The sequence below is a fragment of the Puma concolor genome, chromosome D3, assembly GCF_028749965.1.
Source record: "Puma concolor isolate L17-30 chromosome D3, mPumCon1.1.hap2, whole genome shotgun sequence".
NCBI lineage: Eukaryota > Metazoa > Chordata > Mammalia > Carnivora > Felidae > Puma > Puma concolor.
In genome coordinates this window covers 46,357,787-46,372,140 of record NC_141678.1, presented here as the reverse complement: position 1 = coordinate 46,372,140, position 14,354 = coordinate 46,357,787, and the positions used below count along the sequence as shown (strand labels likewise).

The 14,354-nt window shown below is 41.8% G+C and overlaps 1 protein-coding gene across 7 annotated transcripts in view; it reads left to right on the top strand.

The window, feature by feature from the left end:
- The window catches only part of ANKRD29 (ankyrin repeat domain 29), a 55,242-nt gene extending 46,225 nt beyond the window's left edge, over positions 1-9,017 (top strand). For all 7 annotated transcript variants that reach the window (XM_086682618.1, XM_086682620.1, XM_086682623.1 and 4 more), the window contains 2 exons: positions 631-729; positions 6,548-9,017. In XM_086682618.1, the coding sequence (XP_086538744.1) occupies positions 631-729; positions 6,548-6,631 (183 nt within the window). In that variant the 3' untranslated portion in view covers positions 6,632-9,017. The remainder of the gene's footprint in view (positions 1-630; positions 730-6,547) is intronic.
- The last annotated feature ends 5,337 nt before the right edge of the window (positions 9,018-14,354 follow it).

The following is a 14,354-nucleotide window of genomic DNA, read 5'->3' as shown; positions in this document are numbered from 1 at the left end:
TCCCCCCAGAATCTGGCTCCATACTGCACATAGATGCTGTCTTCTATTTGCAGTAAATTTCATAAAATGTCAGCCACCTATCCAGTAGGCCCTTCTGTGCTCAAAAATGCTCCAACTCAGGGCTTGGGGGTTTCCTCGCCCCACATAGGCTCCCCTATAACTCCTCAGCGGTACTCCTACCCACTGAGTGAGTGGGGTGCATGTAGCCGGGCTGACAAGTCAGCCTGTTGGCTTGCCAGCCATTTCTCCAGTCTAGACGGAACATACACAGAAACTGTATATACTGTCCTTGAAGGGGGAAAAAAAAAGAAGAAGACGGTTTGACCTAGCATTGTTTTTCCTGCAGCAAATTCTAATGTCTTTAAAACTGACAGACTGATCATGAGGTCACATGCACCCTGGGCCAGATTCTTGTTTCACTTGGAAAAAAACGTTGGCAGTGTTTATACTGACCGTCTGCTGTGTACCTGAGGACACTGTATTAGGTGCTGACGTGCCTTTGAAAGGGAATGTAAGGAAGAGTAAAGCTCCGACATTAGTCTCATCACTCAGGCTGGTTTGTGATGAAAGCCAAGCTCAGTGCTGACGGCTGTAAGCTCACTCCTGACACACACTGTTGTTCTCTCTTAGAATGGGACATCGGCCCTCCACGCGGCGGTGCTCAGTGGGAATATTAAAACAGTTGCACTGCTCCTGGAAGCTGGAGCAGACCCAGCCCTGAGAAACAAGGTATCCACCTTATCTCACCTACCTTAAAACTCCTTTGGGCGCCTCTACAAAGAGATAAGGCAGTTTCTACCTAAGCCAAGATAATCACTCATGTGCACCCTGGGCCAGATTTCTCGTTTCACTTGGGAAAAAACGTTGGCAGTATTTATACTGTCTGCTGTGAACGTGAGGACACTGTTTTAGATGCTGATGTGCCTTTGAAAGGGAACATAAGGGAAAGGAAGAGAAGGGCTCCACCTCTAGTCTCCTCACTCAGGCTGGCCCCAGTCCCTCTCGTCATATCTCGGCACAGTAAGGGCGTGCAAGGCTATCAGCAGATATGAATGAGCAGTGCATTTGGACCCAGAGAATTATGCTAAAAACCCTATATTGTCAATGGTGATGAGCCAATAATGGTGCAGCCTCCCAGGACAGGGTGAGGGCAGTAGCTGTGGGGAGTAGAGTTATGGGGTTCTATCTCAAAGAGGTGTCCTAAACACATCGAAGTTCCAGTAGTTTAGTGCTATTCTGAATAAGTTGAACGTTCTTATCTTGAGAACTGCTTGTGCTTTGCTTGGAGAATAGAGGAGAAAGGGGAAAATTCGCTCTTATACTGTTAATGGGACTTTGTGCCGCTGTTACAAAACCACCCGTGTTTTCTATAGCCCCAAATCCTTAGTTTACAAATAGGTCAAATGTGGAGGTGGGAAGATGCCCAAGACCCATAGAGAAAATGATTATCATTGCATTTTTTCCCACTCAACATCTGCAATAGCCATCAAATGTAGAGCCTAGGGGGAGGAGAGCAGCCTGGGGAAAGTCTTGAGAAAACACTAAAGTATGAACTTTTAGGGGCGCCTGGGTAGCTCAGTAGGTTAAGCGTCCAGCTCTTAATTTCAGCTCAGGTCATGATCTCAGGGTTCATGAAATCAAGCCCGAGTCGGGCTCTGCGCTGATGTCAGCAAGAAGAATCCCTGCTTGGGATTCTCTGTCCCTCTCTCTCTGCCCCTCCCCCTGCGCACACACTCACTCTGTCTCAAAATAAATATAAATAAGCTTAAAAAAAATAAAATACAAACTTTCAAAGGCAGAAGTGGGCATGGTGCTTATTGATAGAAGAAGGTATGAAAAGCAATTTTCACTTTCTATTTACGTACTATTTGAGTTTTTATAAGCATCTATTTCTCTGTTAATTTCTTTAATAATTAAGGCAAATACGTAGAACCTTTTTATGACATTTTGAAAAGAACCCATTAAGAAGTGCAATTAAACAACATGCCAAGAGTCTCTCTTTTTTTTTTTTTTTGTTTTGTTTCCATTTTACTTACCATGTGGAGTTATTATTTCCTTGTTCTTACCATTGGAGTGCTTGAAGACAACACTTCTGCTTATCTCCTTCCTGAGATGCAGATTTGTTTTCCATTAGCTGGCCTGGCTGTGTGATAAGCCAGCTGAAATCATACTTGAGCTCTTATCTTTAGACCCTGGACACAGACTTCCTAAAGAGATCGATCTTTCTTACTAAGCCATCCAGCATTGAAGACAAGGGGAAAATGTTAGTACCTTTATATGGAAACTGAAAAATGCAATTCCTTATTTGTCTCCTGGAATTTCAGCAATAATGGTTATGGGGAAATTCGAGTAATCAAAATGCTGGACTTTGGATTGTCCCTAGAGCTACTTGAATATACAGAGAGAAACATACAGACTGTTCATGTTGGAGTTTCATACAACGGAAGCTCTTAGAGAGCTGGGAGTAGTTACCAGGGAACCCCACCCTGACCCCACCCCACCCATCCGCCAGCCACCCCAAAGAAGCCAGCCTCTTAAAGGTAGCTCTAGAAGCAAGAGTGTTAGGAATCTGGCAGCCACCCAGGACTTTTGAGGGGATATTCTTCAACTTCATTCATTCAACAAATACTGAGTACCTACTAGATACCATGCACTCTGCTGTGTACTGGGGAGACAATGGTGAATGAAATTCCCATAGTCTCTGCCTTCAAAGATCTCAGAGTTTACTGGAGAATAAAGACAATTAAGTAAGAAGTTGTACTACAGTGACAAGAGCTATTAGCGGGAAAGTAATGACTGCTATTGAAGGCTTCCCAGAGGAAATGACTTCTAAGCTAATACAGAAGCAATCTTCTGCTCCAGGGGATACGGGACTTCTGTTCTGGGACTGCAAAGCAGATGCCTCAGGAGAAGGTAACCAATGGCCCCAACAGCCACTCCCCACACTGTAGCTGTCCCCATGGGTGCAGGAGCCCCATGTTCCCAGTACTCCCGATTGAGGACTCAGAACACATCCTCTTCCTGGAGCAGTGGGGAAATAGAGTGTTTTGATGCTATGGTATCATGAATATGGGCCTATGGTCCTGCTCCATAATGAATAAGGTGGCCTTTGGGGGATAGCCTGGAGCACCAGGCATCATAATGGTCCACAGCAATCTCAGAATTCAGTAGGAACCAACCTGGAGAGAATGAGACCAGGTTTTTAGAACTATATAGATGACATATGGGACAGCAATGCAAATGACCAAAATTTGACAACACACTTTGAGGATATAGAGCCTTTTTTAATAGTAAAGTTTATGGACATTCATGGAGACAGTCACACACAGGAGCTGTAACTCAGCAAGCTTATAGATAGAAGTACAGCCTCTTAGATCTTCTCTTCTTCCTGACCATAGGGGATCCTCTGGCTACCTGCCAACCTGCTCACCAAGGACCAATAACCCATGCAACACAGCTCAGTTACTCCTGAGTATACTCTGAGACCGGATGGAGCTTATGTCTGTCTACCAGGAGCATTTCTGTGCGGGCCTGGCTGTTAGGCCTGTACAATGTCTGTTTCTGCAGGAACTAACAGTAGAATTTGAGCTTCTGGAGGGATCTCTGGTCTATAGTAACATAGCATAGTAATTTCCTGCCCAATTCAGTCCAGCATCAGCATCAAGGGTCTTTTGTGGTGGGCTGGGGTGCAGCAACAGGACATACTATTCAGCAGACCATTTGTGGCAAACAGAACTCCCAAGAACTCCACGCATAATTCCCGACAAGTGAGGTCCCAGCTAGCAGTTGGGGGTCAAAGAGCAGGACCCAACCTAGAAGGTAGGGACTTCAGGAGTGTCACATGGGATTAGGGTCCCAGATAAAGTAGATGGGGTTCCAGATATGGCTGTGGGAGGAAAAAATGTGTGAGGCAAATAACATGTGCATCCAAGCCCTCTACTCCATTCTGGGTGCTTTTCTGCCCTTTAACCGCCTCCCCTGAAATCCCAAGAATATCCTTGGGATTCATCTATAACAACAGTTCTCAAAGTATGGTCCATGGACCCCGGAGGGTCTGCAAGGCTCTTTCAAGATATCTAAGAAATCAAAACAATATTCTTTTTTTTTTTATAAATTTTTTTTCAATGTTTATTTATTTTTGGGACAGAGAGAGACAGAGCATGAACGGGGGAGGGGCAGAGAGAGAGGGAGACACAGAATCGGAAACAGGCTCCAGGCTCTGAGCCATCAGCCCAGAGCCTGATGCGGGGCTCGAACTCACGGACCGCGAGATCGTGACCTGGTTGAAGTCGGACGCTTAACCGACTGCGCCACCCAGGCGCCCCCAAAACAATATTCTTAATAAAGCAGAGATGTTATTTGCCTTTTCCACTGTGCTGACATTTGCTGTCATGTTGGCATTAGGTTAACTGGCACCTTACACATCAAAGCAGGAATATAAACTATACTGGCAAATGATTTTACAGAACTTTGTAAATTATTTCACAGATTTTGTAAATTATTTGACGAAAATCCCAGTTTTAAGAATGTCTTTGATGAAGCAATAAGCAATTTGAATTATATTAAATCTTGACCCTCGTTATACACCTTTTTAACATTCTATGTAACAAAATGGAAGTACGCATACAGCACTTCTGTACCCTGACGTGCAACAGTTGTCTCAAGGAAAAGCGTGCGTGCGTTTGTTTGAATTACCAAGTGGGCCAGTTGCTTTTTCTTGGAACACCATTTTTATTTCAAAGAACAGCTTGTGTCCACCGTGTGAGCCTGACAGCTTCCCAATCCACCTACAGGCTCTCCTGATGAATCGGTGCCAATATTAATGAATGTGATCTTTTGAGATTGTATGATGCAATGTGTCAACATTTGGAAGAGCGGCATAACTCATTGAACAGATATTTTCCAGATAAAGTGTGTGATGTATCAAGTCATGCATGGGGAAACATCCTACCTGTAGATAGATAGATCTATGGATTTTTAAGGTAAAAAGTTCATTGACATGGTTTCAGATTCCACGCTGAAATTACCTTTAAGAAACTACCACCTGTTTAGTATTGGTGTGGCATCAAAGAAGAATATCTACAATGATCTGAAAAGGCTCTTAAAATGTTTCTCCCTTTTCCAAATACCTATCTGTGTGAAGCTGAATTTTTTTTCTTCATAGGGGCTTTAACCAAAACAATGTATCACAATACATTAGATGCAGAAACAGATATGAAAATCCAGATGTCTTCAATTAAGCTACACATTCAAGAAAGTTGCAGATCTAGGGGTGCCTGGGTGGCTCAGTCAGTTAAGCGTCAGACTGCAGCTCAGGTCGTGATCACATGGCTCATGAGTTCGAGCCCCACGTCAGGTTCTGTGCTGACAGCTCAGAGCCTGGAGTCTGCTTTGAATTCTGTGTCTCCTTCTCTCTCTGCCCCTCCCCTGCTTGTGCTCTCTCTCTCTCTCTCAAAAATAAATAAACATTTTATAGGGCGACTGGGTGGTTCAGTCAGTTAAGTGTCTGACTTTGGCTCAGGTCATGATCCCACAGCTCGTGGGTTCGAGCCCCATGTCAGGCTCTGTGCTGACAGCTCAGAGCCTGGAGCCTGCTTTGGATTCTGTGTCTCCCTTGCCCTCTGCCCCTCCTCCACTCATGCTCTGTCTGTCTCTCCTTCACAAATAAATAAACATTAAAAAATTAAATTAGAAAATAAATAAATGAACATTTAAAAAAAATTTTTAAAGAAATACACAAATCTATTAAACAATGCTACTCTTCTAACTTTTTTGTTTTTGAAAATTTGGTTGTTTTTCATTAATGTTATTTATGTTAGCCTATAGTGGATTTATGATTTTTAATGAATTAATATATTTTTAAATGTTCTTATTTTCATTTCTAATAAGTTAAAAACAAAAGCTCATTGGGGTCCTCAATAATTTTTAGGAGCGTAAAAAGGTCTTAAGCCCAAAAAGTTTGAGAACCGCTGGCCCATAACATTAGCTGCAGTTGGTAAGGACTCACTCGTGAAATAAATGCCTAGACAATGTGTCTCAGCAGCATGAGAAGAAAGGACACACTGAAGCTGCTCTTGACCAGGAATCTCTTACTCTCTGAATGTTTCTAACTCTGTTTTCTCATCAAAAGATAACCTGTCCTGAGTGTCAGGTCCCTAGCAGACAGGCTGCTCCACATAATACATGAATTAAGTGTAAAGTATCAAATTTAACATTTCCAGTATTTACTGAGCACATACTAGATGCACCAGGCATCATGCCGGAAGTGAGAATATAGTGATTAATAATACGTGGACCCTGGCCGCCAGGAGATTACAATGTGTTAAGGGATATGGTTCAGAGAGAAAAAGAACTCTAACGATGAGATAAGAAAATAACAGGCGATATTTAGACGCTTAAAGGAGACCTTTAATGCCTTAAAACAAGAGTGAGTCCAGTGAGGTTGCTCACCAGCAGAGGAGCAAGTTTGGGTCAGGAGTCCCTCTTTGGAGTCCCTAAAACCATCCCAACTGTGGGAATTCACTAATACCTATCTTATCTTCTTTAGGCCAATGAACTTCCGGCAGAACTAACCAAAAACGAACGTATCCTGCGTCTCCTCCGAAGTAAAGAAGGACACAGGAAGAGCTAACTTAGTTCCATATTTGACTGAAAGATAGAAACCGTAATCACATTGTCCGAAAAGAAGTCACTTTTCAAATAGTGTTGGAAATTCCATTAAGAAAGGAAATGCTCAGAATGCCCTCCCTGGGTCCCTGACCAAGGAGAGCTGGGCTCTGTGCCCTGAGTCAAGAACAGAAAGGCTCAGGGACCCCTTGCCCTCACTTATGTGGGCTTCTCACACTGGCCTGCACCCCCACTGCTGTGGGGCCTGGCAGATTCGTGGATTCCACAGAAACTTGTTTTACACTACACTAAGTCGGGTCTCTCAGTAAACTCTAAGACTTAAACCCTTGACAAGGTTTAAGCAAGATGACAAAAGCCTTTAAAATACTGAAAGTCTGATCTTCAGTGAATCAAAGCACTTTTACTTTTGCATTAAATGTCAGTGTGCAAAAAGATACAGCTCCCTCATGTTTTACACATACATGTATGTCATGCCAGCGTAAAATGTTTTCTTCTCCCCAAAGGTTGTAGCCACGTTTATTCTGAATCAACGAAGTGTAAATTCACATTAAAAAGCCACTTCTGACATTCCACCGTGTGATTTTCAAAGGTGGACTGTTGAACTATAAAAAAGACAAATTGTTGATTTGTGAGTTGATCCTCGTCTTATTCCAAACACGTAAAAAATCATTTTTACCAAGAATCAATATTGAGGTACGGTGGGAAGCAAGTGGCAATTTGGGGAATGCAGAAAATTACAAGCCATGGGAAATTGAGGCTTGTCTCTTTGAGCTTTTATTTTGGTTCTCTCGTTGGGAATCCGCTTCCCATGCCATAACTAAGTAGACTTCCTATGCTGTGCAATCCTGAGCTCCCAGCACCACATTGCTTGACACAATGACTTTGAGGTCCTTGGATGAAATGTGATATATGCAAGTACAATACGTTTCTATTATATTGCAGGAGTATAAGTAATAAAAGACTGTTATTAGTATTTAATAGGTGTTCATCTATGCATGTTCTTGAGCTGATTGATTCCAAGAAAGAGTCCTGAGTTTTATTGAATTATTCCTTGGAGGGGAATCAAAATTTACGTACAGTGCACTTTATAATCAATGGTGTCTAAATGCCTCAGTCAGTGCCTAATTGCACACGCTAAAATTAAACCGTCTTTCCATAATAAACCGTCTTTACCATAATAAACACTGATGGCATTTCTGGTATTTAAATACATCTTTAGTTTTCTTTTCATTTTCTGCTCTGGTTTCCAGGCAATGTTCTGGATGTTAAAGACATGTTAACGTGGAAGAAAATGTAATCCCCACTGTTTTTTTTAACTAACTTGCAGGGGTCCTGAAAGCATTATCCTTAAGCCAGTCAATGATCAAATATAATTTTTGAAATTAGAAGATACTCTCTTAAGGTTTGTTATGATTGATAAAATAATCAATCAACAGAAATCAGCTTATTTTAATCAATGTCACAAACAAAGGCTGTAATGAGTCACCCACAGAGTCCCCAGGGATGCCTATAGCCTGACTAGCTATGCAACAACTCAACAATCTAATTTCGGGATAAAAATTTAGAAAGATCTGTCTGTATTGCTAAAACACCCAGATATAAACCCTTTAGTAACTATAAAGCAGTGCCAATTTCCTCACTGACTTTCTTTTACTTAGCAAAGTACTAAGTACAAATGCACACTTTCCCCCATGGGAATTTCAGAAAGCTATGTTCATTTTGAAGAGGAAAATAGTGTGGCCTTAAATGCTTTGTATTTTTCCCCTTTTGTTAGCCCTTGGGCCAAAACTGATTGCTGATCACTGACATAAATCAAAACAGTATTGTGGGTACTGATAACAAAGTTCCAAAAGACAAAATGGGATGAAATCATGAACTTCATGTTTTCACTAAGATATGTTGTCCTTGGCCTATGTGTTACATTGTTTTAAGTGGATAATGTTCTTGATCAACATTAGAGCTATAAGAATGAATCCAGTAGCTTTAACAATATTTAATGGATTAAATATTTAACAATATTTAATCTCTTGCTATAGGTAAGAGATCTCAAGCCTAGAAGGATCAGGTTTGGTCTGGATGAGATTATGACATTATCCATAACAGGGAAGATGATTGTATTAACCATGCACCAAAAACTAAAGTCTGTTATTTGAAGTAAAATTGCATTTATTTTGCACACAGGTAGATTTTTTTTTTTTTTGATGATGATGATGATGATTCTTCTTTTATGTTCATCTAATTCACAATTCAATGAGCTCTGCATCCTAAGACAGAACTAGCAATTCCTATGCAAATCATTTGTTGAGTGAGCCACAAAAGTGTTCATTACCTCCATTTGTTTGGTGACATATTCCATGTTATAATTCAAAATAAACTTAATGTACTACCCAGCTTACCTTTGCTGCTCTTTCTTGTTTGTTTTTAATCAGAAGTTGTTTCTATGTGGTTTTTAATAGCATGGAATTTTAGAGTGAATGACTCAGTTTGTTGATAAATATATCGATATTTGAAATCCTGAGTCGATCTTTAAGCTTTACGATTTCATTATTTCAACTGTGGAGAACTTTTGTAATGATCCCATACAGTTTTTCATTCAGACAAAAATTCCTGGGATAGTCACGGAAGATACTGAAAATAAAAACTTTTAATTGTACATTGTGATGATTCGATATCCGTAGACATTGTGGAAGGATTCCCACCATCTAGTTAATTAACACATCTATCACTTCATATATTGATCTCTGTGTGTATATGTGTGTGTGTGTGTCTGTGTGTCTTAATTTCTATTTTTATAGCCCGTGATGCTACCGGCTCATTAGTCCTTTGCAGTGGCTCTTTTATCTGAAATCACTGATGGTTTTGCACAACTCCAAATATTTGCAGCTGTAACATCAGGAACCTGGAGAGCTCCATGACCATTCTGGCTTCCTCCCCTGCTGCACCCACCCTCTGCAACCAAAAGAAAGCTATGTCTCATCATTCTCCCACAGGAGGACACCTCATCAAAGGACAAGGGCACCCACAAATGCCAACTACGTGGAATCCCACAGAGGTGCATTTTGGGGTGGGCCTGCTGCAGATTATAGGGGTAGGAAACTGAGGGCCTAATTTCACACAGTGGTTTTGGTACCACAATTGGCTGAGCCTCCCAGGTAGTGACCAGATGCAGTCTGCAGATCATTAATACTAGCATTGGAAGCAGCAGCTAACATTTGTTGAAGGATTGTTATGTGCTAAGGACTTTACCAAGATAACCTCACGAAGTTTATCTGCATTTTTCTTATTTACCCCTGACAGCAGCTCTATGAAATAGGCATTATCATCATCCACCTGTTGCAGCTGAGGAAACTGGCTTTGGGAGAGAACCTCTGCATAGCTTTGGCTTGGTGCTATTCTCCAGCCTGGGAGTTTTGCTTTCTCTACCAGAGGAAAGCAAGGAGGGTGGTCCAGACGGAGCCACGGTTATAGCATCAAGGCAATGAGGGTTGTGAACACAAGATATATTTTTAAAAATATTTAGAGGTAGAGGGGTGCCTGGCTGGCTTAGTCAGTAGAGCATGAGACTCTTGATCTTGGGGTTGTGAGTTTAAGCCCCATCATGGGTATAGAGATTACTTAATAAAATAAAAATTTTTAATTAAAAAATTTTTTTAATTTAGAGGTAGAGCTAATGATAATTGGTGATTAACTGAACATAGAGAGTGAGGAAAAGAGGGTTACAATTATGCTAAGATGTGTTGGGGGACCCTAAGACGTCCCCCAGGTTGGGTGATTTGCTAGAAAGACTCACTGGGCTCATCATGTGGTCATAGTCATGGCCGAGATTACAGCGAAAGGATATATAACAAAATCAGCAAAGGGGAAGAGAAAGGGAGTGAAGACAGAGGAAACCAGCTGCAAGCTTCCAAGGATCCTCTTCCAGTGGACTCGCACAGGATAAGCTCAAATCCTCTTGCAACGAGATGTGACAACGTTGACAAGTGTTGTCTACTGGGGAAGCTCATTAGAGACTCACGCAGGCTTTTAACTGGGAGCTGGTCACCTAAGTACCCTCTGCCTAACATTTGCCAAAATTTCAGACTTACAGAAGGAAAACGGGCACTCGGAATAAACCACATTGTCATGTACAAACAGTTTCAGCACAGTGAACCACTGTCATTTAGGGAAAGTTTTAGATCAGTGTAGGGAACTATTTGTGAGCTAAGTCCCCAGATACCAGCCAATGGCCAATCTCATAAGCAAAACTTTCCAATTAACTTTCTGTTAATTCTTTTCTGTATCCAAGGTTTACACAGTGGATGGTGACAGTTCCATGTTAGCAAACAGGGAAGAACAACAGCAGAGTTGAAGTGGAGATAGAGCATTTAGACAGGTTCAGTTTGAAGAATGTGTGAAATAGATTCCAGGAGATAGTTGGAAACAGCAGCTTAAGGTTTAGGACAAGACTTACTACTGATTTAGCCATCATGTAAGTAGAAGTGATTGTCAAAATCAGGGGATGAATGAGATCCCCAGGAAGACTCTGGGGAGAGGGGGAAAAAACTGAGAAGGAATTTGGAAGGTAAAAGCGAAGTCGGCAAGGAAGATAAAACGGACAATAGTGGCGAGTGAAACAGAGATCAAGGGAGGAGAAAGTCAAGGGAGGCAAGGAGAGCAGGCATCCATGGACTCTTCCTTTCATGAACTATTTCTCTGTAGCATGGATGCTGTTTATTAGCATTTTACCAACAGAACTTCTTTCAAAATTGGAGTCAATCCTCTCAAACCCTTCTACTGCTTTCTCAATTAAGTTTGTGGAATATTCTAAATCCTTTGTTGTCATTTCAACAGTCTTCACAGCATCTTCACCAGGAATAGTTTCCATCCCGTGAAACCACTTTCTTTGCTCGCCCATCAGAAGCAACTGCTCATCTGTTCAGGTGTTATCATGAGACTTCAGCAGTTCAGTCACATCTTCAGGCTCCACACCTAATTCTAGTTTGCTTGCTATTTCTACCACATCTGCAGTGACTTCCTCCACTGAAGTCTGGAACCCCTCAAAGTCATCCATGAGTGTTGGAATCAACTTCTTCCAGATGCCTATTAATGTTGATATTATGACCTCTTCCCATGAGTCACAAATGTTCTTAATGGCATCTAGAATGGTGAATCCTTTCCAGAAGGTTTTCAATTTACTTTGCCTAGATCCATCAGAGGGAATCACCAGCTATGGCAGCTATAGCCTTATGAAATGTATTTCTTAAGTAATAAGTAAAAGTCAAAATCGCTTCTTTTTTTTTTAATTTTTATTTTATTTTTGACAGAGAGAGACAGAGCACGAGAGGGAGAGGAGCAGAGAGAGAGGAAGACACAGAATGCAAAGCAGGCTTCAGGCTCTGAGCTGTCAGCACTGAGCCCAACATGGGGCTCAAACCCACGACCCATGAGATCATGACCTGAGCCGAAGACAGATGCTTCACCAACTGAGCCACCCAGGTGCCCCCAAATTACTTCTTGATCCACAGGCTGCAGAATAGATATTGTGTTAGCAGTCATGAAAAAAACATTGATCTTGTTACCTAACCAATGTGGGTCCACTCCTTGATGAGTTATGGACAGACTACACCAGGTGGGGTTCCCTCACAAAGTCCTTTTTATTTGTACAAATAAGGAGAACATGTGGAATGACTCCTCAAACAAGGGTGAGCAGTTTCCTTTTGTGAGGGCTCGGGGTGAATATTCAGAGGAGATTTTAACATTATGATAAGAATGACAAGCTGAGGTAGCTTAGTAGGGCACCTTCTGATTCATCTGAGCAGGCATAGTCCTGGGATCTACTTAAATGTTTCTTTTCCTGTTCCAGCAATTTGTTAGTTTCTAAAAGATGAAATTGATAGAAGTTTCTAGGAGTTTCCTGAGTTCGGGGAGTCCGAGGATTACGCCAGTGACAATCTCATAGTCCATCAGAGTTCTTGAGCGACCAGGTGCATTGTCAATGAACAGTAATATTTTGAAAGGAATCTTTTTCTTCTGAGCAGTAGGTCTCATCAATGGGCTTTAAACATACAGTAAACTATGTTGTAAACAGATGTGCTGTCATCCAGGCTTGGCCGTTCCATTTGTAGATTTAGCATCATTCTTCAGGGTCCTAGGATTTTCAGAATGGTAAATGAGCACTGCTCCGACTTAAAGTCACCAGCTGCGGTAGCCCTTAACAAGAGAGTCAGCCTGTCCTTTGAAGCTTTGAAGCCAGACATTCATTTCACCTCCGTAGCTGTGAATGCCCTAACTGGCATCTTCTTCCAATAGAAGGCTGTTTCATCTACATTGAAAATCTGTTGTTTAGTGTAGCCACCCTCAGTAATGACCTAGCTAGATCTCCTGGGTAACTTGCGGCGGCTTCTACATCAGCACTTGCTGCTTCCCCTTGCACATTGATGTTATGGAGAGGCATCTTTCCTTAAACCTCAGGAACCACCCTCTGCTCACTTCAGACGTTTCTTCTGCAGCCTCCTCCTCTCTCAGCCTTGACAGAATTGAAGAGAGTTAGGACCTTGCTCTGGATTAGGCTTTGGGTCTAAGGGAATGTTGTGGCTGGTTGGAGCCTCTACCCAGACCACTTAAACTTTTTCCATAGCAGCAGTAAGGCTGGTACGCTTTCTTATCATTTGTGTGTTTATTGAAGTGGCACTTTTAATATCCTTCAAGAACTTTTCCTTTGCATTCACAACTTGGCTAACTGGCCCAAGAGCCTATCTCCGTTTTTAATATGCCTTTCTCACTAAGCTTTACTATTTCTCGCTTTTGACTTAATGTGAGAGACCTGTGAGTCTTCCTTTCACTGGAACACTTAGAGACCACCATAGGATTATTAACTGGCCTAATTTCAATATCGTTGTGTCTCGGGGAACGGGAAGGCCTGAGGAGAGGGAGAGGGCCGGGGGAATGGACGGTGGGGGGAGCAGTCAGAATACACACGACATCTATCAGTTAAGTGCCCTGTCTCATAAGGGAGCAGTTCTTGGTGCCCCAGAACAACTACAACAGCAGCATCAAAGATCACTGATCACAGACCACTGTAACCAATAGAAGAATAATGAAAAAGTTTGAAGTATTGCAAGCATTACCAAACTGTGACACAGAGACACAAAGTAAACAAATGCTGTTGGAAAAAGCAGGCCACACACTTGCTTGACAGAAGGTTGCCACAGACCTTCAATTTGTAAAAAAAAAAAAAAAAAAAAAAAAAGCAGTCTCTGTAAAGCATAATAAAGCAAAGCACAGTAAAATGAGGTGTGCCTGCCATTGGGCCACACAATAGACATTCGAGATCTGTGTGGTGCAGAATCGATGGGCCTGTGAGTTAATGTTTTACTACCTTCCTGGTAAAACTGATAAAACTACTTCCTGATAAAACTACATTTTATCTCTGCTGGTCAGTTGGTTTAGTGAGTGTTATTTCGCTGGGACCAGATGCTAAAAAATCAGCGCATAGAACCACGTGGAGGCCCCACTGTGACCAGAGCCAACCATGTTAGGATTTTGCATGCCATTGTCCAATGTCAGCTCAAGCCTGTACTTACCTGTGTTTCAAATTATGGAGAAAAACAAACAAAAAGAAAAGCAAGCTATGTGCTCTGTAGAAAAAAATTAGAATAATTTATTTCACATGCTGCTGGCTGAGGGCCCAGCTTGTGTCCTCAATCTGCTTAACATACCAAACACAGTGAGATAAACCCAAACAAACA